General features: G+C 40.6%; 3 protein-coding genes across 4 annotated transcripts in view; 1 reads left to right on the top strand and 2 right to left on the bottom strand.

Moving 5' to 3' along the window:
- Positions 1–24,690, top strand: part of shisa7 (shisa family member 7) — a 100,946-nt gene that overhangs the window by 715 nt on the left and 75,541 nt on the right. The gene's annotated exons all lie outside the window — the stretch shown is intronic.
- Positions 608–24,690, bottom strand: part of fam83e (family with sequence similarity 83 member E) — a 34,207-nt gene continuing 10,124 nt past the window's right edge. Inside the window, exons 3-6 of the mRNA XM_008117225.3 lie at positions 23,882–24,049; positions 22,688–22,815; positions 7,992–8,595; positions 608–2,915 (exon numbers count right to left, since the gene is read on the bottom strand). Of these exons, the coding sequence (XP_008115432.1) occupies positions 2,676–2,915; positions 7,992–8,595; positions 22,688–22,815; positions 23,882–24,049 (1,140 nt within the window). The 3' untranslated portion in view covers positions 608–2,675. The remainder of the gene's footprint in view (positions 2,916–7,991; positions 8,596–22,687; positions 22,816–23,881; positions 24,050–24,690) is intronic.
- LOC103279925 (sperm acrosome membrane-associated protein 4) lies at positions 17,775–19,081 on the bottom strand. The gene has a single exon (XM_062984004.1). It carries the CDS (start codon positions 18,212–18,214, stop codon positions 17,840–17,842), a length of 375 nt encoding a protein of 124 aa, XP_062840074.1. The 5' UTR covers positions 18,215–19,081; the 3' UTR covers positions 17,775–17,839.

The raw sequence follows: 24,690 nt of genomic DNA, 5'->3' as shown, positions 1-24,690 counted from the left end.
GTTACAGGTATCCTGTTGTGAGTGTTGAGGAAATGATTTCCTTGTAATGGATGCATTCATTTCAGAGAAAACATCTGGAATCCTATTAATCGCCTTCTGTTGCTGTTCAGATGCCTTTTCCGCCTTGAAGGCATAGAGTTGCCCACTTAGTTACCAAAAAAAGTTAGTGGATTTGATTGTGATCAGCTCCTTGCAACCTTGGTAGATATACTACGGAGTCTAACAGGATGCAAGAACCTGGTCCTGAGAGGATTGCAGATTCTTTAAATGCTGGGAAAGGTTGGGGAGCACACACTAGATCAGAATCTTCATAAGATTTGCAATAGTTCTGCAAGAAGGTTCTAATTCCCTATTGTTTATTTACAACAAATATCACTATCCACCCATGCCTGTTAGAACTCTGAAATGGAACAAATTTAGGACACAATTAGGGATCCTGCAGTCTTCCAGATGTTTCTGCTTAGTGCAGCTCCCATCAGCTACAATTAGCATGATGAGCAGTCACAAATGATGGAAACTGCCATCCAAAAACTTTTACAGGGCCATAGTTCACCCACTACTTCCTTGCATAAAGAATAAGTCATAGTTTGAATGAATAAAACCTTGCTGTCAAAGCATTACATTTATTTCAGAGACATTTTTTTTTTTAAAAATGGTGTTTCACGGATCTGTAGTCCAGCCATATCTGGAGAGGCACTAATTGCCTAACCCTCCAGTAAGGGAAAAGCCAGGAGTGGCTTTGTAAAGGAAAGGAATATAAGAGATATCTTGGTACTGAAAGAAATTCTGCAGCTAATTCTGTGCTCAACAGTATTCAGTTTTGAATGAAGTCTCATTATATGCTGACCTACCTTGAGCCAGTTCTGCACTTGGTGGGCCTCAGGTTCTAGTTTTTTTTTTTTTTAAAGAGAGTATGTAGCCTAAAATTAGCCCACCCCAATGTAGAAATGATAGATGCTGCATCTTGCTGGAATGTTCCCTTCTCCGCAACAATCCAAGACAGGAGACCTCTTGAGTCTAGCTCCTAGCAACCGTAATGCCACCTCCTCTTATCCATGCTGAAAAATTGCTCTGTGATGCATAGGTGTTTGGCATTTTCTTTGTCAAGGTGTCTTGGTCAGTCATCTTCCCACTCGCATGAGGATACTAGAGCCTTTGACCAGATTCTCAGGGTCATTCACTGGATATTTCTTCTGCTTAATTAACTGGGTCTTCTCACTCTTACTTTTTAAAGTATTCTGGACTCACATGCACATGAAGTTATTTGTGGATTCAGGCAGGGCCTACAGTATGGTTTCACAGTCTTGTTACATACACTTCTTGCTTCCTTATGTTGAATTCACATAATGCATGTCCTTTAATGATTAAAATAGCATTACTTCCTGGCATTATCATTACTATTCTGTGTTCATTATAAATCTGATAACTTAACTTGTGCCAATTACAACCGCTTCCTCTTGATTCAGTAAACACGGAGAGGAAAGGAAAATGTGGTGATTAATATGGGGGGAAAACAAAACTCTTCCAAAATTCAGGGTTGAGCAATAACATTTTACTTGGACAACCCCAAATAGTAAGTGCACTTTTGAGATCTCTGGAGAATGTTGGAAAGATAATGTCAAGGGAAGACAGTACAAAAAAAAATTAGGCTGGGTGGACACAGCCGCAATACAATCTATATGCCAACTATCAGTTTCAAGATTGAAACCTCAGAATAATTGAATGAGTCTCCATTGAATACTGCATTGATTACTATTCTGGGCAAAGAAGCAATTGCTTGAAGTGTTCTGGAAAACTGCTTTGGAACATCTGGGTCCTTTGGATTTTGGAGATGATTCCACAAGGAGCTGATACCCCCCCTTCCATTTTGTAAGAAACACATTGTGTTAGTGTTCTTTATCAGTTTTGCTGGATTAGGTGTGTGCACACATGTAGTCACTTAGATTCACAAATCTCTAACTCCCTTTAAATAGTCTTCTCTTCTAAATCCTACCCCTTAGAAACCAATAGGGCTCAGTGTAATTATTCTAGCCTCTTAAATGTCAAAGCATTTCCTGCAGGCTGCCTTATTCCAGTGCCTCTTAAATACCGTATTTTGATAATGGATATAATGATGAGCTATAACCTAGGAAAGATATTGTATCTGTATTCACATCATAGATCCTGCAGTAATGACTTCTCTTTTACCATTGTTGAGATAGAATTAAACTAGCATCCCATTTTTCTTTTACTGTAATGCTTTATATTGCTTCTCAGTGCCTCATTAGCTGTACCCTGGTTCCCTTGAGCCAGCTCATCAGTATAGCTTTTCCAACTTGCTGCTTGTTTCCAGTTCCATCTATGCAAACCAAGTCAAGCCTAATGTAGCTGCATTAGGAGAAATTTGTTCCTTAGTTTGCTGACACAGGTTGGTCACAGTATATAATGGTATCAGCTCGTAACGGCATTTTGAAGTTCATTGGTGAGGGGGGAGTCACTCGGCAGTAACGTCTCCCAATTTATAGTATAATATACTAAAACCATTCTTGTAATCATTCCCTATATACACTTTCAGCTCTAACAAGAATGTCAGTTCCAGTTGCAGAATAATTTCCTGTTGTAGAATAATTTCCAGTCTTTTCAAGGTTACTCTCCTGTTATCTCCTCCCCCATCACTTCACAGCTTCAAAGTGATTTCAGAACCGTATCTGATGCCCATATTGAGGTTTCCCTGAATGCACCCAAGCCCGAGGTAGGCCTGTACCAGCCGTGTGATGGTATAGCTGTCCTTGTAGTCTTCCTAAAGCTGGGTAGGCAGGGGAAGTGGTCATGCGTCCATGTGCTAGGTAGATGGGTGTCCTCGACTCATCTGGGGTATGGCCAGTTCCACGTTGTTTCATCAGCTCCTTTGCTGGTGTATCCTGGTAGCCCCACTTCTTCAGATGGATTAAAAAACAAACAAAAGGTGGTTTAGGCATAGAATTAAGTTGTGTCACAAAGCAATTTCCATTCCCAATCCAGTGTTCAAGAGAAATGAGGCCTAAAATATTTTATTTCCAGGATTTCAGTGGTATATGAACACGTTCATGGGTGGGACTCTACACAGTGAGCTCAGAGGGAAATTAAATGTAGACAATATTTACAATAACAGTTGTAGGACTGATATTTTTATACCAATCATTTACTAATAGTGCAGTTGTTATGGTCAGCCCTTTCTTCCTTTAGCTTCCCTCTGATTTTACTCTTACCCAGTCTTACATATTCCCTGTGTGTGTTTCTGTTGAGATACAACCACACATTTTAATTCTGGATTGCACTTCATGTCTATATGTAATAAATGGGACCCATAGTCTATAAAGCCTGAAGCTACATTACATTTGTTAGTCTTTGAGGTTCCATGAGTTTCTGGATTCCTCTACTCTCCCTCCCCTGAAAGCAGATTAAAATGGTTTGATTTAGAAACTGCAGCAAATGAAAATTGTGGAAGAACATTAATAAGGGAGGATTAGGAAGAAAAGGTAAAGAGTGTGAAATTTAACAGGAGAAGCTGCTTCCAAGTAGGATTGCCTCCAGCTTGCTCATTTCCCTTGTACGCATTAACAGCTGTGCTCCTGGCACTGAGAGACAGGAAGGGTGACACTTATCAGGTGGCTGCCTGCCACAGAGGTGGCAATTCTACCTGATAAGTAGAAGGGATAGTCCTGGCCCAAGGCTTGTTTGTCGCTGTAGAATTCTTCCTGTCCAGCATGGGTGTTGCCTTTATCAATATTGTCCTAAGGTGATGTCTGTTGCTGTTGGTCCAAGGTGGGAAGTCAAGAAAGGAAGCCTTCCCTACCTCTTCTGTTTGTCAGAAAACTCCAGGGTTATTGGTGAGGAAAATCTAACACTTTTGTGAGGCCTGTTGCCTCTCCTCCTCTACCCTGTTTTGTTGCCCTGGTTTTTTTTGCAACTGGTTGCCCTGTGACAAAATAGGTATACAGGAGCCAAGCATTAGCTATTACCAACCTGAGGTAGAAAATTAATGACATTCCATTCCATGCCACACTCATTGCCTATGGGGCGTACTTGACTATGCTCCCATTTATTTTAGTAAATTTAATATGAGAAAAATTCTCAGGGGATCGAGCCCTTTGCATTTGGTCAATTTTCCTGCTGTCAATGTTATCAAACCTGCCCTCTGACATAGCTGCATTCCGCCTTCTGTGGGCTACAGAAGCTGTGACGGATAGAGAGAAACAGAGATAGTCACCTTTATGCCAAATGAGGGCAGTGCAGGAATGAGTAATCCTTATCCTAAGGATAAGGAAGCAGGGGAAATGAAGTCCATATTCTCTTGAAGCACAGCAGCCTGCAAGTGGCCTTCTAAAGGGATCTTGAGACTAACAGAGAGAAAGAAGTTGTAGCATAACCATTTGCAGACTTAGTCTACCTCCTGAGATACATGGAGTCAACTGATGCTTAGGAATTGACCTTTATGAGCAGACTGTAAATAGTCAACTGGCAGCTGTCAGGAAAATCATTCCAGGTGAAGCCATAACACTAAGGTCTGCCACTTCATTCTTGCATATACACCTACTTTACTTTTGGTAATAACACATACCCTCATAATGGTACTGTCATGGGTACACACATGGTACCACAATATGCCAGCATCTTCATGCTTGACCTAGGACAACACTTCCTTACCTCCTATACCAGAAGCATCTCCTTTCCCCAAGGCACATTAATGATCTCTTCACATATTAACATATCTTTGAATTCTAGTAGCCTTCTAGATATTGCCGTACTGAAATTCTGGTCAACCTCACATAGCGTAGTCAGTGGACTCAGATTATAGGATCTGGCATCTAGAAATCACTGGTTCCTCATTTTTAGGGTAGGGAGCAACATATGGGAATGGGAATCACAGCTAAGATTGCAGTCTTTTTTTAAATGTACTACATTTCCTTAGTAACTGTAAGCCCATTGACAAGTGGTCTATCAATGCATCACACTTGGTCAAAAGATGCTGGTGCTATTTATACTTGCAGAAAAGAAGCTGGACTTTAAGAAGGCCCTATTCAAATCTTTATTACTAAGGAGCCTTGATCTTAGGAAGTGAATGTATGTCTTTCTAACCCGGGGAGTTTTTATTTGGGGTTGAGATTAAGAGAATTTGGTTCTCACAGTAACCAGAATCCATAAGAAATCAAAGTCAGGGGTTGGTTTCTGTAGGAACTGAAATACTAAATACAAAATTTGAAGTTTATGGCAAAATGTGTGGTTTTCCTGTTCTGAAAACATCCAGAACTCCTAGGAAAAGCCTTGGCTGTGGTCTGTCGGTAGTGCGCAACTAAAATTGCTGCTCCTTTCAGGAGTGAATGCATCAGAATGTTAAATGTGACCTCCTGCACCAAACAGGATTAGAAAATATTGAAATTTGTGTTCCTATGGAAACGTAAATTACTAAAGAAATTTCAATTCCCAAGGGAGTCAGAGTTTAAGGTGCAACTCAAAGGGGAACACATTGAAAACCAAATGTGTTTGTCTTACAGAAAGGAGCATGGGGGAGGAAAGTGCCTGTGCACCTTTCATGGTGACTATAAATTGAGCAGTGTGTATGAGAGGGAAAGCAGGGGTGTGGGATGTTGGAGAAGAGCTGTTTCTGTAGGAAAGAAATGAGGATATAACAGTAGCATATCTCACAACAATCACATGTTTTCCAAGTAACTCAAACCTGGGATGGGAGAGATTGGAGTAGGGGGACTTCTGAAGAAGGATCTGAACCCTTCCTCCAGAAGCCATTCCTTCCCTCAGCAATTTCTCCCTCTCCTCCCTGTTGAATTTATTTTTGGTTTTTGAGCACAGCTGGCAAAATAACAGAAAGAAAAGACTAGCAGGGGGTTGCGTAGGAGAGGGTTAGCTTTCCCTCCCACCAACTGCTTCTCTTTACCACATGCCCCTCTCTTTTTGTTAGCTTTGCACAGTAGAAGCTGATTTAGAGAAGGAACTAGAACTGGGCATGGCATCTGTAGCAGGTACATCCTCACATCCTTCTGCTGATGGGAGGGTATCACTGACCAAGGGCTGGGTTTGGAAATGAGTCTGAAGGAGTCATAAAAACTGCCTATGGGAAAGGAGCAGTTTGACATCCTAAAGATAAGGAAACTGGGGAAATGAGGCCCACATTCTCTTGAAGCAAAGCAGCCTGCAAGTTGAAGTGGACTTGGGCTGTGGCTAACTTCATTGCTGCTTTGCGTTACATTGTCTTTTGTCCCAGTTTTGAAAGGCTGTGGGCTGCCCAGCATTGGACTGGTGCACAAGCTAAGCTAAAGTTTAGTGACCCAGATTTTGAAGGACCTGTAAGTACTATGTTTTAAAACAAAAACTCAGGTTTTCCTAACTGTTAAAATAATAAATATTTAAAAATCAATACTATGGGACTTCTAAAACATGTCACGATTCATATCCCCCAACATTTTACAGATGAAAATCAGGACACACATGGCCAAGCAATATGAAGGTGTGGAAACGATGGCAAAAGTCAATAATGAGGAACTCACAGGCTAGGAAAGGCTGCAGCAGTTTGGTTTTGGCTTAGTCTAAGGGTAGAAATTTGTCTGCTCTTATCCTTTTACCTTTTCTAAGTTGCCAGATTACAAACTACTTTTGCACGTTGAACTCAGGCCCCTTCCACACTGCCCCTATATCCCAAAATCTGATTCCAGATTATCTGAATTAAACTGGATTATATGTGTCTCCACGGCCAGATAATTATCTGGGATAAACAGATTATCTAGGATCAGATCCTGGGATATAGGGGCAGTGTGGAAGGGGCCTCAGCCACTAGCAACTGAAGTAAGCAAAGGATGAAAAAGAACAGGGGGAGGAGAAGAGAAAATCTGAGGCATTTTAGAACCAACTGAAAATATGGGACAACACGGATTAATTGAGACTTGTTTGAAACTAGCCCCTAGTTCATGGCTTGCACAGCAGATTCAGCTACTATCTTGAGACCTGATCGGTTTACAAGGGAAGAAAAACTTTAGTCTAATGTGAGACACAGGCATTTCCTCAAGTCAGTCTGCTTTTGAGTAGGCATGCCAGCTTGCCTTTTCATACTGCAGACTGGAGTCCTTACTTATGAGTAAGCACACCAGCTGTCTGATTCAAGTGCCAAATTTGCAGAGACACAAGGTTTTCCTATGGTTTTTATCTGTCTGTCATTTCCCCCACTACACAAATGACCAGCAGTCAAAAATATCATATAGATGCAAGGAAATACTGTCCCACTAGAACCCTTAATCAAAACATTAATTTGCTATCAAGTGCAAAGTATGCTTCTTTCAGACATGGACTGGGATGTGTCTAGAAAAAACTACAGTTAATATGCTCTTTCTGGGTTAGAGGCTAAGTTCTAAGCAATCTGCATTATTTTGTTTAAAAAAGTGTAGGAGGTAGTAAACAAGTTTGCTTTTTTTTCCAAGTTTTTTTTAAAATAGAAAATTAGGGTTTGAATTCCTACTCGCCCCTGGCAACACACTGGGTGACTTTGGGCAAATCATACTCTTTTGATCTCTGATGATGACAATGAAAAATCTCAATTACTGGTAAAACCCAATGATAGGGTTGCTGTAAGTTGGAGTCCGCTTGAAGGCACATAACAAAAATATAGTTTTATAGGAAGTGATACTGTTTGGTTAATTATAACAACAATGATAGCAGTTGCAATCTAATAATAGAGCTATAGTAGGGGGAAAATACAATGGAAGAAAATTAGTAGAGAATGAGCTGATATTTTCTGCCTTTACCAAGCTTTTTATTTATGAGCCAATGGCCATTCTGATTGTGGGATTCTAGGAACTGTAGTTGAGAAAGGAAAATTGCTAAGCTCTGCAGGGACCAGGAGCTAAAGATTCACTGAGAAGAAAAGGAATTGATAACTGGAGCAGTGGATAGTGGGGGACAAGAAGGCTGGGGTCTGTAAAATGAACCATTGACTTGAGTTCCAACTCAAGGTGAGCAGTGCTTACCTTGGCATCCTCAGGTGAATCTGTCCCATTCCATCCCCATCCTGTTGTGCTGGATCCGGAGAGCCGGCTGAGATCCCACAGTGACTTACTTGGACGGGCCCCTGTAGTTTTGGCTACTGAGAGCCGATTCCGTTGTACATTCCTAAGAATATCACTTAGAGCGTTGTGTCCCTCAGGAGTGCCCTGCTGGCCCCCTCCGGAAATATCCTTGCCACGCCATGCTGCAAGCCGGTTTCGGATTGATACCTCAGGAGATGCGACAGGTAGCATAGGGTCTTCTGCTGTGGCTGGTGAGGCTAATACGAGATCCCACTCGCCAGCACGGCTTTTGGCCACAGGTTGAGGAGCCACAGAACGCCGCTCTGAAATACGGTTGGATAGCTGCACCCCATCCAGGACACTGATGAATGGAGCTGCATCTGGGCCATTGGGGGTTGGCAATGGAGTTGTGGATGTGGGCTGAGACCGAGGTGACACCTCCAGAGTTGGCAAGGGACAGGAGGCAGCATACAAGGTTCGAAATTCCCGGTCAAAAGCTTCTGTCACTTCTCCTGTAAGCCGTGTGACAAGTTGACGGTTCAAGCGAGCATCAGTCCACGTGAAGCTGTTGAGGAGAACAGAATATTCAGAGCTTCAAAAAGTCTCTTATTTGGAGTACAACTCCCCAAATTCTCCAGTGTGGTCATTAGCTATGCAATAAGAAGTTTTGATCATGGCAGATAAATTATTTATTTATTTATTTATTTATTACATGCATTTATACCTCGCCCTTCTCCCCGAGGGGACTCAGAGCGGCTTACATTCTGCCACGAGGGCCAGCAACAAATATACTATAAAAACAAAACAATTAAAACATGATAAAAACATGATAAAAACATGATTAAAAGTATACAAAAATTAAAACGCTGCAAGGCAGCAATATTGCACCATCCTCAGTCATTCACTACTGCTACAATTACAGATTTGCGACCCGATTACATCAGCCCGTGAGCTTATTCGCTGAATGCCTGGGTGCAGAGCCAAGTTTTTAGTTTTCTTCTAAATCCCAGGAGGGATGGGGTTTGCCGGATATCGCTGGGGAGGGAGTTCCATAAAGGCAGATCATCCATTACTATCTTCTACAGCTTAAAAATATTAACACCTCCCTTTAACTCCAGGATATCTCAGCTTTAATGGTGACCCTGGGATTCTGAGAGCTGTAGTCCATATAAGGAACTTTTCCTTAGTCTGGCTCAGAATTTTACCTGTGTGTTTTGTACAGTTTGGTTTCTGACCCTTTAATGGAAACTGCTTCTTCTTATATGAACCTTTAATCTTGGCATTTTCACCCTCTTCTGAAAATACTCAAAGGTAAAAGAACCACATTATTCTGAAATATAACAGCTAAACCATAGTTACCATAAATACTTAATGGCTGCTTACTTGCATGTAGAGCTCAAGTTGGAAGCAGCCAAATGGTCTATCTGGAATACAAACAACTTTTTCCATTGCATTTCCAAATTAAGGATTTCAAGAAGTTCTGGAAATTGAAGTTTTGAAATTGCTGAGATCCTAGAAACTACAGTTCAATCAGCTGAGTTATATTGAGTAATAAGCAGTTGGTCACACACATATCTGGTGTGCAAGAAAACAGTTCAGTGGAATAGGCAAGATGTAGTTACTTGATAGTGTAGCCTACTAAACGTCCCTTAAAGACGTATGATGTAAACAATACTACAGTGCTTCATGCAGCTTGTTGGAAGTGGCATGGTCACTTTTAAAAGTTGCCTCACCACTCAAGTTAGACAATAAGTATATATTTATAAACTGTTCTCCCTTAAGTGGTGAAAGATATTTGTTTGTCCTATAATGTACTGTCACCTCCCGATGTCTTGCATTCCAGTGTGCTTTTGGTGATTAGTCATCAGAAGGTAAACACAGGCTTCATCTGGAAGTCTGACTACTGAGGTATGCATTTATAAGGAAAACCCATTGTTCATTGGGGTGAGGGAAGAATGCTAATTGTTGGGAATGCCTTTCTTTAACCTTAACCTTAAGTTTACCATGGTTTTCTGCATGCTGGAAATTTCTCTGAATAGTGGAGGGGTTTGAATTTTGAAATTTCTATTCCAGGGTAGGAATCAGTTTACAGTGCAAAGAATTATTTGAATGGGTGATACGATCCATGACAGATTTGGGCCAAGTCGCCATGTTTAAATATTTGAAAGGCTGTCATAAGGAAGAGGGAGCAGGCTTGTTTTCTGCTGCCCTGGAGACTAGGTCTCAGAGTAATGGGTTCAAATTACAGGAAATGACATTCCACCTGAACATCAGGAAGAACTGCCTAGGAGTAAAATCCTCCTCCTTGGAGGCTTTTAAGCAGAGGATGGATGGCCGTCTTTCAGGGATGCTTTGATTGTGCTTTTGTTGCATGGCGGGGCCAGACTGGATGGCCCATGTAGTCTTTTCCGATTCTGTGATTCATCATTTTCTCATTCCATCTCAGATGTGTCAAAGTGCAGAAAGACAAACTATAAGAGAAGTATTAAATTGCATCATGACGGTTTGTGGGTTGTTAGGCGTTGTAGTAAAATAAATCTGCAAGGCACTAAGTTGGAAAAGACTGATTCATATGATTTATGTCCTATCTGACTTTTACGGATGGCCATATAGCTAGAATTCCATACTTGATCCCTACAACAACCCTGTGAGATTGAGAGGCAAACCCTTGAGCTGAGTAAGGAATCTTCAAAACAGATGCTTCCTATATTTACATCAAACAATCAGCCATTATTACTCGCTTTTGCAGAAAGAACTACAACAAACAATATAGAAAATAAAAGAGAGAGGAGGCAAAGAAGGATACAAGGATCCTCCAGGAGGAACAAATGTGTTGGGAGGTTGTGAGATTTATCACTGTAGTTATTGGTTTTGCTTATTTAAAAATTCAAACAAAATTTTTGTTGTCCTGGATTATTTTCTGGAAATCCCTTGTACCAGCTTCACATGTGGTCCTGTCACTCTCCAGATGGTCAAAGTGTTGGGAAATGCCAGGCTTCATTTCTGTACAAACTGATTTTGATTTCTGATATCCCAATGACATTAAACTTGTTTCCATGTATTTCCAGTGAATTCCTGATGCTACTCAAAACGTTTTCCCACTCTCCAATTAGCTTTATTTTTTAAACCTAGTTTACACCAAAATGAAAATGGTGCTTGTTGATGTGTTTTACTGATGCAGGGCTAGTAAAGAGGGCTGACAAGTACATGCAGCTAGGGTATAGATTCAACAGAGGTCAAGCAACTAAAAGAGGAATGTTAGCACTTAAAACAAAATGATCCTTATACTGAGCTAGCATGTTTTGCTTAAGCATTTTTTAGTCTTAAATAATATTTTAAAAGCTTGAGTAGAAATAGGAGCAAATCAATTTCTGGAATGTTACATTACACAGGGAAAAAAATGTAAGAACAAGAAAACCTGTAAATATGCAGGTACAATAAAATAATTGACATTTTCAGGAAGTCTGGTTGAACCCACTTCTCTTTGATTTTTTTAAAATTCTGAGACTTATCAGAACAAAAAGGTATCCCTTTTTTCTTTCTGTTAATTTTTTATATTACCGTATATTCCTATAGTGAAGTGACATTTATGCACTATAACTCCTGTTAAAAAATCAGAGGAAAACAAACCGTATGAGGGCCACAGCAAAGCACCTACACCCCGCTTTTAAAAAGATCTGAAAGCATCTGTACAGTTTCAAGAAACAGACAAACTAATGAAATGAGTGGATGTGGAGACAACAACAAACAATGCTCAAGAACTTACACTTCTTTAAGACCAATCTGGAAGGACTCTAAACGCCACACAAAGCACATTTTATGTATAGTGTGGAAACAATGGCTGTTTTACTCTCTCTTGTCTAACACCTGAACTCTCTATGAACTTTCTGAGTAGTAATATGTTCAAAATTTAAAAAAATAATGTACAGTTAATTTGCCATCCTTTCTTTAAACAAGAGAAGGGACCTTGACCAACATAACAAACTCTTCTAAAGTAGAAGTCAGAAAAATGCTTCCTTATGGGTTGTTGAATAACAGCTCTTAGAATTCTTCACTATTAGCTGTGCTAAGCTAGACTGCTGTAAGATGCCATCAAACAATATATAGTGACCTACACAATTCCTTCCCAAAGAGTCTGGAATCAATGCATTTTTGGCTGTGACTCCCAGAAATCTTTAGCTAGCATGGCTCGTAACTAAATGGAACCTTCACGTTCAGAAAGAACATTCCTCCCAGTCACTGTTGATGTCATGCTGGTGGGCTTACCAGGAAAATCTGGCCTGATACTGAGAAACAGGATGTGGAGTTATCTGGAACGTTAATGTGATCTGTCAAGACTTCTCTTGTGACAGAGAATTAATTGAGCCAACCATCTGGCTTAATGGTTGATCTACCCCATTGTTAGCTTCTCCGCACCTTTTATGAGTCATTGAATCTCTTTCCCACCTAGCCTCCAACAACTTCACTATTTCTCCAAAATGTTTAGTGGTTACTCATGCAATTCCAAACTGCAGTCCATTCTGTAGCAGTATCACAAAACGGCTTGAAAAATTGCTTATTTAGACAACTCTCAGAATCTCTGAGCCAGTATGGCCGGTGGCTATGTTGTCTGGGAACTTTGGGAGCTGGAGTCCAAATATGTAATTTTTCTAAGCTCTGGCTAAGAGAAGAAGCATTAGTAGACAACCCATAAAACAACAGGGCAGACACTGGATTTTCTCCTCTTTTTAATGTTGCAATTCTGGTCGAAATCATAAAATATTTACAGATTGAATGGCTTGGAGATGATCCAGTCCAATTTACTGATCAGGACAGGATCCATGTACCATGCAACGACTTTATTCCTGACAGTGGCCAGATAGCCTGTGCTTAAATGTTTCCAGAAGGAGATTCTGCTACGTAATATATTACATCACTGATCATTAGGAAGTTTTCCTAATGCTTAACTAACAGCTGTTTCCCTGCATTTCCACTCACAGTTCTAGTCCTACCCCCTAAAGCAGGGGTCCCCAAACTAAGGCCCGGGGGCCACATGCGGCCCTCCAAGGTCATTTACCTGGCCCCTGCCCTCAGTTTTATAATAAAATATATTGTATAATAATATTATAATGTAATACAATATAACACTAATAATAATATCATATAATAGTATTAACTATATATTACTAATAATATTACTAATAATATTACAGTATAGTGCTATAGTTCAATATAGTAATATATAATGCTAATAGTGTGCTATGCTAATAATATAATATATTGTATGTACATATAGTTTGTAAGCCACTCTGAGTCCCCTTTGGGGTGAGAACGGTGTGATACAAATGTAGTAAATAAATAAATAATAAATAAATACATTTTAGACTTAGGCTCGCCCAAAGTCTGAAATGACTTGAAGCCACACAACAACAACAACAACAATCCTAATTAACCTGACTATCTCATTGGCCAGAAGCAGGCCCACACTTCCCATTGAAATCCTGATAAATGTATTTTGGTTAAAATTGTTTTTATTTTTAAATATTGTATTGTTCTTTCATTGTTGTTGTTGTTTTGCACTACAAATAAGACATGTGCAGTGTGCACAGGAATTTGTTCGTTTTTTTTTTTTTCAAATGATAATTTGGCCCTTCAACAGTCTGAAGGATTGTGGACCGGCCCTTTGCTTTAAAAGTTTGAGGACCCCTGCCCTAAAGCAACAAAGAACTAGCACTATTTCATCTTGTGTAGGATAGCTATTCAGAGGCAAAGAGTAGTTCTCCTCCTGCCCGAGGCTGAACAGATCCATCTCTTTTAACTGTTCTCACAGGACTTACTTTGTTTGTGTAGAATGACAGAACTTTCCTTGGTATAATTACATTTTCTAAGGAGGAAAGGAGGTGTACTTTTTAAAAATTGATATTTTTCAGGGACAACCAGAGGTAGTTTTGCCAGTTTCAAGATAGCTGTTATAGCTGTTCAAGATAGTATACCTGCATACTTATTCTACAACACACTCTAAACTTTCATTTTCCAATTGCAATACTTTATGCTCTCTCCTTTGCCATAATTTGACAAAGATCTCCCATCAAGTCATTATTAACAAAGCCTGATTATGGTTTGTCATGCTTGCCAGAGTTGGCAAACTATGGTTTGCTACTGTTCCTCAAAGGTACTGTAGCAAATCAAATGGATGGAACTACAGTATATACTAATAATAGTAAAACTTTGTATCCCACCACCATCTCCCAAAAGGGACTCAAGGTGGCTTACAAAAGCACTTAGAAGTGCAACAAAATGCAGCCATTCTGAAAGAGATAAGCAAGGAAGAGCAGGTAGTGGGAAGTGTGCACTGAATAGTTCCGTGCTCATTTTCTTAACTTCCAAATTTACCTGCATTGGGTTGGATTTTCCCTACACTGTATCCCCTATCTGCAGTGGGTGCCAATCATTGTTTCATATACCTCTAGAGAGAAATCTTGTTTCAGAAATGCCCCAAGAGGAAAATGTACAGTGATTAAAATCTATCATTATGTAATCAATGCAAACTGGAACAGCTATGCAGGCTTGGTTGGATAGTTTTATTCAGCTACATTTTCCTTGTTCTACACAATTATTTTTATTTTAGGTTTGGGTTAAACATGGAACCGTACAGTTAAAGGAACTCCAAAGAACATTGTCAGAATCCATGGCACACAATAATTAATAGCCACTGGTTGATGTGGACAAGTCACACTTTTAGCCTCAGAGGAAGGCAAAAGTACCTCCACTGTCCCAGGCAATTATCACCAAGAAAACTCCATGATAGGCTCAGCTTTGAGTCACCTACGTTGAAACTCCTTGAAGGCAAACAACAATAAATATGTGTGACACACACACACACACACCTATCTGTACACATAATAAAAGTGCAAATGTTTATCTGTGTATGTGGTAGGGGTGTCCACCTACACAGACAGCTTCCCACCTCCACAAACAGCTATAACCCACAGTGCTGAGGAGCCACCTAAAGCATTCCCTCCAATGACATTGCAGATTATAGTGAGCACCACATCCCAGTGTTCCTTTCTTCATTGGTGTGGAATTTACATGACCTTGCCCACTGCCTCTCCCTTAACCCTTTCCTATGGCACACAGCAAGCAGGAATTGATCAGCAACTGAACATACTGGAGGGGCTTGGGGGATTGACTCCACATAATGGAAGTTGTAGACACAGCACTGTGACCCCTACCGACATTGGACCTTGATCACATTTGGCACACAGAACCCCTATGACCAGGTTTGGAGGAACTGACCTTGTTTTATAGGAGTTGTAGTTCACCTACATCCAGAGAGCACTGTGAACCCAACCAACAATGGATGTGGACCAAACTTGCCACGGATGATGGGACTTGCAGTAACTTCACGTACTTCCAGAGACCGTTGTGACCCCCACAAATGATGTACCTGGACCAGACTTGGCACACAGACCTCCCCATGACGCACTTTACAACCTGGTGCGGTTTGGGGGAGGATGGACCATGGATGATGGGATTTGCAGTACCTTCACCCTATTCAGTTCCCACAGACCATTGCGGACCATACGAATGACAGACCTGGACCAAACTTGGCACACAGACTCCCCATGACCAACAGAACATACAGGAGACGTTTGGGGAACATTGGACTTGATGGGAGTTATAGTTGACCTGCATCTAGAGAAACTGTGACCCCCATCAACAATGGACTGGGACCAAACTTGGTACAGAGAAGCCCCATGACCAACTAAACATATTGCAGGAGTGTGTGGGAATTGACCTTGATTTTGGGAGTTGTAGTTCATCCTTATCCAGAAAGCACTGAACTCAACCGATGTCAGATCTGGACCAAACTTAGCACACAGACCCAACATGGCCAACTGTACATACAGGCGGAGTTTGGGGATGATTGCCCTTGGATCTGGGAGTTGTAGTTCACCCTTATGCATAGAGCCCTGAACCCAGCCAATGTCAGCTCCAGACCAAACTTGATACACAGACCCAACATGGCCCACTGTGCATACAGGCCTGGTTTGGGAGTGATTGACCTTGGCATATGGGAATCGTAATTCACCCTTCTTCAGAGAGAACTGAACCCAGCCGAGAAATGCCCTTTTGAAATAACCTGGGCATCACCAGGTCCCCAAGCTAATATATATGAATATAATTTGCTTAAGTCAAAAGGCCTCTTAAAAGACCATCACCATGATCTAACATTTCCATGCCTTTGAAAAAACAGTTCCTCAGACTTCCATATCTCACCATCACAAACAACACTCATGAGTATATTGGAGAAGAATCTAATCTCAGTGCTATAGCACCTGCTTGGCTTACAGAAAGTTGTCGTTCCACCCCTGGCATACTCAGTGTAAAGAATCAGAGACAGTAGGAATGAAATTCTTGGTTAATTTTATTCTTGTGAGAAGCAATGAGTAACTTTAGCAATTTTTTTTTCCAAATGTGAGATCATCAACATCAGACTTTGGATTAAAATGCCGAGACAACAATATGCATTCAAAGTAGTAAATGGCCAGCTGGTAGGAAAAGTGAAGAAACTTATAAGCAAAACACTCAGAAGTCTTTCTAGGATTATTGTGGGGCTGTATGATTCATTGCTATCCAAAAGCGACAAGGAGAAATTGTGCCTGAACTTGGGAGACAGTAGAGGTGGCATCATTCCACACAGCAATCTGCTGCAGCCTTCACAAGGGAACAAACTGTAATGTCTTAATGGATGCAGAAGACCTAGCCATAAACACAGGATCGGCATGTTCAGGATGAACTGTGCTGTTAGCTGGAGTATCCTAGGTTGTTTTTATCCTTAAGAGTGCTATGGAAATATTATTTAACTATCATCTTCATCAACCTCCTCAATAGTGAATTAATATATAGAAGCAACAAAATACATGCAGTTACTGTTTATGTGAAGAGTGCAGGAAAAAAAAGCTTAGCCTGAAAGTACAAGTCAATTTTGGGAATGCTCTCAGGGGCAGAGGCTATAGATGGGCACAACCGAAGGGAAATGATGGGACTAAATATATTAATATACATATTAATATATTCTTATTGCCAGCAGTTAAACGCTGGGAGAAAAAAAATCTTTTGCATTGGGAACAGATATACAGGCAGTACCCAAGTTACGAACAAGATAGGTTCAGTAGGTTTTTTTCTTAAGATTAATTTGTAAGTTGGGACAGGTACATTTTTAAAGTGTAAATCCAGCCATAGATAGATAGATAGATAGATAGATAGATAGATAGATAGATAGATAGATAGATAGATAGATAGATAGAAGCCTTGGATAGCATAGGAAAGGGTTAAAACCCCTGTAGTGATTGTTCTGCTGTCTGTGCCCCTATTCAGAAGATTTCACCCCACTTCCTGTCCCTGTGAAAATTAGATTTTGAAAATTTTGGCTTGTTATGGAAACAAAGAATTGATGAGAAAGCTTCAGTTGAGAACTTTTCCCCATGATCACTCTTCTGGGAGTGAATTCCCCTTCCTAGGGGCAGATTTCTCTCACTTCATGTTCTTAATTATGAGTAGTTTGTAAGTTGGATGTTTGTAACTCAGGGACTGCTTGTATAGGGAAGCATGGGAGCCACTAAATGATGGAAAAGAGGAATGATCATTTGGGGATTGCTGGAGGACCAGACTGTGACTTGAATTTGCCTGTTCCCACTTTACTAGATGGTAAAGGCTACGATTTGTGGGGTGGAGCACAACATCACACCACAGCCACAAGGATTCAGCTTTTAAAGAAAAATGCCACAGACTTTATTTAAAAAAAATGTTTTGTAACTCGTGTTAAATCAAATGAAGCCCAGCAGAAGCATGATGGTGAAGGCAAGCAGCAGAAAGAGAGAAGGTTTTGCTATGGCCTCCGCTGTGTTGCACAGCTGTCCATTACAGCAGATGGTAACCAAGCTGTAGGTGATCCCCCTATAGGTCACAGGCTGCTCTTTCCCACAGTTGATGGCACGGGTACAGCCCTTGTTGTGAACCATTGGGACTCCCAATGCAACTCCTTCACCCACATAGCAGTCTTGATCTTCTTCACAACTCATCTTGATAGAGGGACATTTGGTGGTGGGACTGACATCACAATAGTAGCAGTCCTTGGAAAAAACGGAGGGCAACACACAGACCAGAAGGCATACAAGACCTAGGCACCAGGAATGTGTCATTATGTGGTGGAGGAAAAGTGCCAGTTCTTTCTTCTTCTGAAATCACAGAGGAATAGTATGGACATGTAGGTGTTTGCAACCACCTAGAATTCTCTCCACCTGATAATATATTATTACTATTATTTGAGAAGGAGGTATTTTCTTCCAATTTCCACAGCCTTTTCACTTGAATTGATATATAGTCCAAGGCTTCAGAACTAGATCAGCAGCTCCCTTTTCAGGTCTAGTTTTCAATTAAAATAAATGGTTTCAGTTTCCTGATCCAGAAAAAAATCTTAATATTAGAACTTTACTTTCCAAAATATTAGATTTATATTTCCTCTTTCCTCACAGGAAGATTTCAATAGGTGAACTGGGGTTTCCTGTAACTCTTCTGTTACTGTAGTAGGGTCCAAGCTTTAATCATTCAAATGTATATTATATTTGGTAGGTGTATCTTCTCCTACAGTTATAAGTTCTTCAGAGAGACAGAGGACAGTTGACTATGGAAGTGAGAAAGGCCTTCAGCTTAATCAGTGGCTTCAAGAAGACGGCTTCACAGAAACAAAAATTTTAAAACTTGGATTTTTCTGTTGTAGAAATATAAGTCCTCTTAAAAATGAATTCAGAATTCAAAAGCCTTTGGATGTGGCTAGCCTCCAGGGGAAGATACTGAATACCGCAAAGCTTCAGAACATATCTTTTGGCAGAACCAGGTTTTCTTGGGCTCCAGTTACAAAGGGCTAGTTGATTTGGTGTACCAGATTCTCAAAGTTCTTGTTTCTGGGTTTTTGTGTCTTTGTAGCACGTGCTACAGATAGACAATCTCCAACCTTGTAAGTCCACCCAGGAGATAAAATGAGCTCCAACCTCTGGCTTCATAGAATCTCTGCACAATATCTGCTTTTGCAGTGAGATCACAATGGATGCTAAAAGCTCATTGGCAGAGTCCACTGAGGACTTCTAATTTAAGCTGCCAGACAAAGCAGGGAGCGATATCATTTCAATGATGTCATAGAAGGAAGGAAGAAGAATAAAAGTGTGAGGGCATCACCAAGCATGAAAGAGGGGGTAAATATTGAGCATTAGGGAAACTGAGAAGAATACTTTCAATGTTGTCTCTGGGAAAATAAAGTTTAGTGACTCAATTCCTGGTTTATAGGGATAAAATAGAACAGTAGGGTATGGATGAAAACAAGATGAACTAATATCTGCAGAAACTGAACTGGTCTTTATGTTCCCTCCCCGTGGTGTCAAACACAGGGGGCCCACCCCAAAAGATGTATAGTTTTCAAAAAACAAGAAGCCAAAATGCAGTAAAGTTTCTGCACACATGAAGTGTTCCCAACCCTACAGTGGATCAGTAACAGCTCATTCCCCCCAGGAGGTTCATTTTTCTATTTTTACACTTTTTGGTGTAGTTCTTTAATTTCTGCTGGTCTGGATCAGCGCATATTTGCAGGGAGCCCAGTCTCCTTAAATGTGTGTTGGCCAAGTCTGTGTGCTTATCTCATGGAGCTGGGTCACTAAGAGCCTCCCTCGTTGGGTTTAGGGTTCTTTAATATGCACCAGGTTCCAATTCTATACTTACCTTTTGGAGTCCAGGCTCTTTAATTTGTGCTAGTCTGAACCAGCACTTTTCACCGCTTTGATTCTCACCCGTGGGAGAAAAGCGGGAGAAAAATAAATGAATAATAATAATAATAACTAGCACTTTTCTCATGGACCCCAGCTGGAGGTCTCGCTAGGGCCAACTAAAGATCTAGTTTACTGAAATGAAATATATACTTATGGTACTACAATGTATATGCTGGGGAAAATGGAAGGAAAAAAGATGAGGAGCCGACCAAGGGCAAGATGGTTGGATGGTATCCTTGAAGTGACTGGCTTGACCTTGAAGGAGCTGGGGGTGACCACGGCTGACAGGGAGCTCTGGCGTGGGCTGGTCCAAGAGGTCACAAAGAGTTGGAAGCGACTGAACGAATAAACAACAACTACAATGTATCTTTTGTGGGCTTCCTAACACCTATTACCAGCTCTGCTTTATTCTATAGCCCTATTTTACTCCGATCATAAGCACATTTGCTGATCCTAATATGCACATGTGCATAGGAGCTAAATTGCTAAAAGGAAAAGAAACAATTTTCTCAACCCCTGTATGCATGCCCATTGTCCCACCACTTTGTCATCTCTAGACGCTTGCTTCCCTTCTCTGTCCTAACTATGAACTATATTTTTGTTCCACTTTATTATAAATCTATTAAAAATAAGGCCAACAACAGTGAACTATCTTGACCTCTGCCCGATCCTGGACAGAGCCAGCAAATCAGGAATGTCCTCCAATGCCTCAGGCCAGAGGTGTAACAAGAACAATTATCATTTGGACATTATTTTCCAACAACTGAACTGATGGTTGTCATCTGGGATCCCCCGCTGGTGGGACCTGGGCCATCAGCTAGACAAGTCCCTGAACAAAGAAAATATGATTGCTCTGACGTCTCAATAGACATCTTGGAACCAAATTTTTGCTCTGTCTGGAATGGACTTGAGAAGATCACCACCCATTGTCCCCAGTATTCTGGACCTAATCCTCATTTGCCTAATCCCATAATTTCCACAAACCGACATCCATTGTCCTTAAAATTCCAGCCTAAGTCCCCAGATATGGGCCTGGAAGCCTGGAAGCTTCCTGGAAGCTCTTCTCCGCCCAAGGAGAAATTTCTAACCGTTGATTGGCAGTCCCTGGGCATCCCCGCCTGGTAGGAGGGAGTCCCCAGTCACATCATCAAAAGCCAGCATTAATCCTAGAGTGAGCCTGCCTGAGCCCACCTCCCAAACAATCAGGAGCGCAGGAGGCACTGGCTGACTGTTATTACTCAGCCAATCAGGGATGGGAAATTCAAAGTTGGACAAGGCCCTCAGTATCCACGGTCCTTAGAAATGTAAATTTCGACTTCACCCATGCATTACCTTCTTAATATTTTAATCTGACTTGATCTTCTCGTGTGTTACCTTCTTAATATTCTAGTTTGACTCTTCCAAAGAGTTGCCTTTTTAGACTACAACTCTCTGGATCTTCCAGACAGCATGGACATTTAGTCTATCCCCCTCCCCCCGAATTTAATAATGATGTTGGATCCAATTGAATAGAAGATGGGACAAATCAAGTCCCTAAACCCATTGCCAAGTTATATATTAACACCATCCATTATTATTATTATTATTATATCCCACCTTTCTCCCCATGGGGACTCAAGGTGGCTAACATCTATCCACACTAAACAGTCTAAAAACAGCCGTACAAAAGTTAAAGAAACAAATAATACCAGTGTGGTAAAAACATAATTAAAATATAGCAAATACATTAAAATGGCCTTTAAAACTCATATCCACCCAATCCCACCCGCCCTCCCCAGAGCTTCCCCTCCCCCTTCCCCAAAAGCCTGTTGACAGAGGTATTGACTTTCATAAGCTCTTCTTGCTGATAGCAGAGAATTAAACTATACAAGTACTTCCTAGTTACACAAACAGTTAAACTAAATCTGCACCAAAGAAAATAGTAAATAGTAGAGCATGTTTTCAAGTAATGGGGAGACTTCGGGCTTTGTTAGTGAAAGTTATTTCTTCTGCCAAAATCATAACTCCTTGGAAGAATGCATGATTAATAGCACATAATCCAGTCTCATGGATAGGTTGACATCTATCTTACATTTTTTTTCTTTTTCGTCACGCACAGAAGCTCTTTAACACATCTAGCATGCGTACAACAGGCTGAAATGACAGAGAGACAGACTTTCCCAGCATTGTGCTGTCAAAAGCATTGCTTCCTGTATTTTTGCCTGTCACGCAGCTCATTAAAGACACCAAGATTTTGCTTCAACAAAAGATGGTGACTAGTCTTCCATCGAACCTGGCAGCCATAACTACTAGTAATTATAGAGTGCGGGCAAGCAGGCAGATCGGGAGCAAAGTGTATAGGAAAGAAGCAGAAGGAAGTGCAATCGCTCCCAAAGAAAATAAGGGAAATGCTCCAACACAGTATGTCTGATTCAGGATTTAGAGGTCTGGCATCTTTGGGACAAGTCACAGTGGACAAGACTAATAAACTGAATGAACCAGAGCATGCTAACACTGTCCTTTGCAAGTACTCTGTGCAAGGTGGAAATATTGGGAAAGTAGAGCTAGAATTGGAGATAGCTTTCGTCTTTATACTACATATGATGAAAGTAAATACTGCCTTAGAAAATTAGGTTCCTATTTCAAAGCAAATGCCATATAAGATGTGAACAGAGAGAAGAAAGGGATGTTGACTACTGTAGGAGAATTTCGAACTTGAATGAAGAAGTAACGTGTTTCCTTACTTTTTCAAGTATCCCAGTATCTGTCGAATGGTAGGGCCATTAAACATTGCCGGTTGACCAAAGTAGAACCAGCCAGCTGTACTAAGTAGGACTTTGGTCTGATGCAATAGTCTTCATGTTAGGTTGTCCTTACCTGTAGCTTCCAGTGATCACAACTTCTCCATCAACCAGTACAAATTTCTCCTTCATGATCCCTGTGACCTCTTTATTCTCATGTCTGCTTTGGAACGTGCAGCCGTTGATGAATCGAACTCTCAGGTTCTACAAAGATGGATTAAGGGTTAAAACAGAAAAGGCTGGGGAAGTTTTCCTGCCCTACTTCTCTGCTAAAGGTCAAATATATACACTCATATTTATCAAGGCAAAAGATTTGAGCACTAGTTCATTATTAAACTATTTTGACATGCAGGCAGATGTTTTTGATGGATATGTTACTGTCCCAAACCAAATTCCAATATATCCAAAATGACCAAAAATGATTTTCTAGCATGTGGTGTAAAAAAGGAGATTGCTTAGATCAGTTTTAGTGTGGAAAACTTTTTTTTATCGTAATCTTTCCTATTAGATGGGACCAGGATTTGTTTAAAGCACCACAGTAGTAAAAATAAAAAATAAAACCCTAATTCAGATAGCCTTTATTAACACATTCCATTTTTATCCAGACTTTCCTCCATTTTGATAATTGCCATCAAGTTGGCTTTGGCTAATGGAGTCCCTATAAATGAGAGAACTCCAAGACACGCTGTCATGCCCAGCCTGACTCAGGGAGGTCGTGACTTCCTTGATTGAATCTATCCACCTGTAATGTGGTCGTTCTCTTTTCTTTCTGCCTCCTGCTTATCGAAGCAGGATAATCTTTTCTAATGAGTCATGCTGTCTCATGATATAGCTAACATGCTTCTATTTTATTCTCGTGACCACTCAAGAAGGTGGATTAGATCTAATAAGCTGTGACTAGTCCAAGGTTATATCAGTGAGCTCTACAGCTTAATGGAGATATGGACCTGGTTCTCTTCTGTCCTATTCTCCCACTTTTTGTTGTGTGTCTTTAAGCCATTTCTAAATTGCGATCATAGGGTTTCCTTGGTTTGCCTTCCTTTTAGAATAAATGTTTGGGTCATGCTGAAGATCACCCCATAGCTTTACATAGCTGAACAAGGATTTGAACCCTGGTCTCCTAGTGTTGACATCAACATTTAAACTCGTTTGTGTACAAAACTCACAAATGTTCCATTAATTTTTTTGTTTCAAGCACACTTTCTTGAGAAGCCCCGTCCCTTGTGTAGAGACGGATTTGTTAAGAAAAGTATAAGCCCCTCCAAATCACCTCTGTGTGACGGACATTAAGGCAGGTTTTTTCAGCCATGATGAGGAAAGAGAGAAGATGCTTTCTGCTGAGAATAATGTAGACAGGGATCCGCCGCCTGACTGCCGCGTCATATAGGTCCAAGAGGATGTCAGGGTCCGAGAAGACATCCATGACTACGGCAATAACCTGGAAAATAGTACACAGTTTGATTTATTGCCTATGTGCCTAAGCAAAAGTTTTAGAATAATAATTGACAACATTACATTTCCCTAAATCAACAACAAAGCATGCCAAATTCAGCCTGGGAAAATATGCAAATCAGGTTTATGCAAATATCTTTGCTGAAGTTGTATTCCTCATGTTGTTGAACCAAAAAAAGTTTTAAATCCAAATTACGGCTGAAATCCTGTTGGTGGAGTGTAAGAAATTAAACTAAATTATTTGAGGGTCTAAGAGGTGAGAGCTACCATTAAGACAATCGTGTAACTGCCTGGCAGTTGTGCCAGCTGAACACAATCAGTGGCTGTTTCCTCAGCACTCAGATATATTAATTATATATATATTAATGCAATTAGCCATTATGCGGTATTAGACACCTCCTTGTTCAATGTTCATGAAAGCATGGTATATAATCCCTAGTGTTGTTTTCAAGTTGTTTCTGACTTATGGAGATCCTAAGTCAGCCCTGTCTCTAAGTTTTCTTGGCAAGATTTATTTAGAGGGGGTTTGCCAATGCCTGCCTCTGAGACTGAGATAATATGACTTTAGCCTAATTCACCGAGGAATTCCAGCCAAAAATCAACCTTTCAATAATTTTGTATGTCTGA

Source organism: Anolis carolinensis, chromosome 6 (assembly GCF_035594765.1).
Source record: "Anolis carolinensis isolate JA03-04 chromosome 6, rAnoCar3.1.pri, whole genome shotgun sequence".
NCBI classification, from domain to species: domain Eukaryota; kingdom Metazoa; phylum Chordata; class Lepidosauria; order Squamata; family Dactyloidae; genus Anolis; species Anolis carolinensis.
The sequence above is the reverse complement of the archived record's forward strand: the minus strand, read 5'-3'. Positions and strand labels throughout refer to the sequence as shown.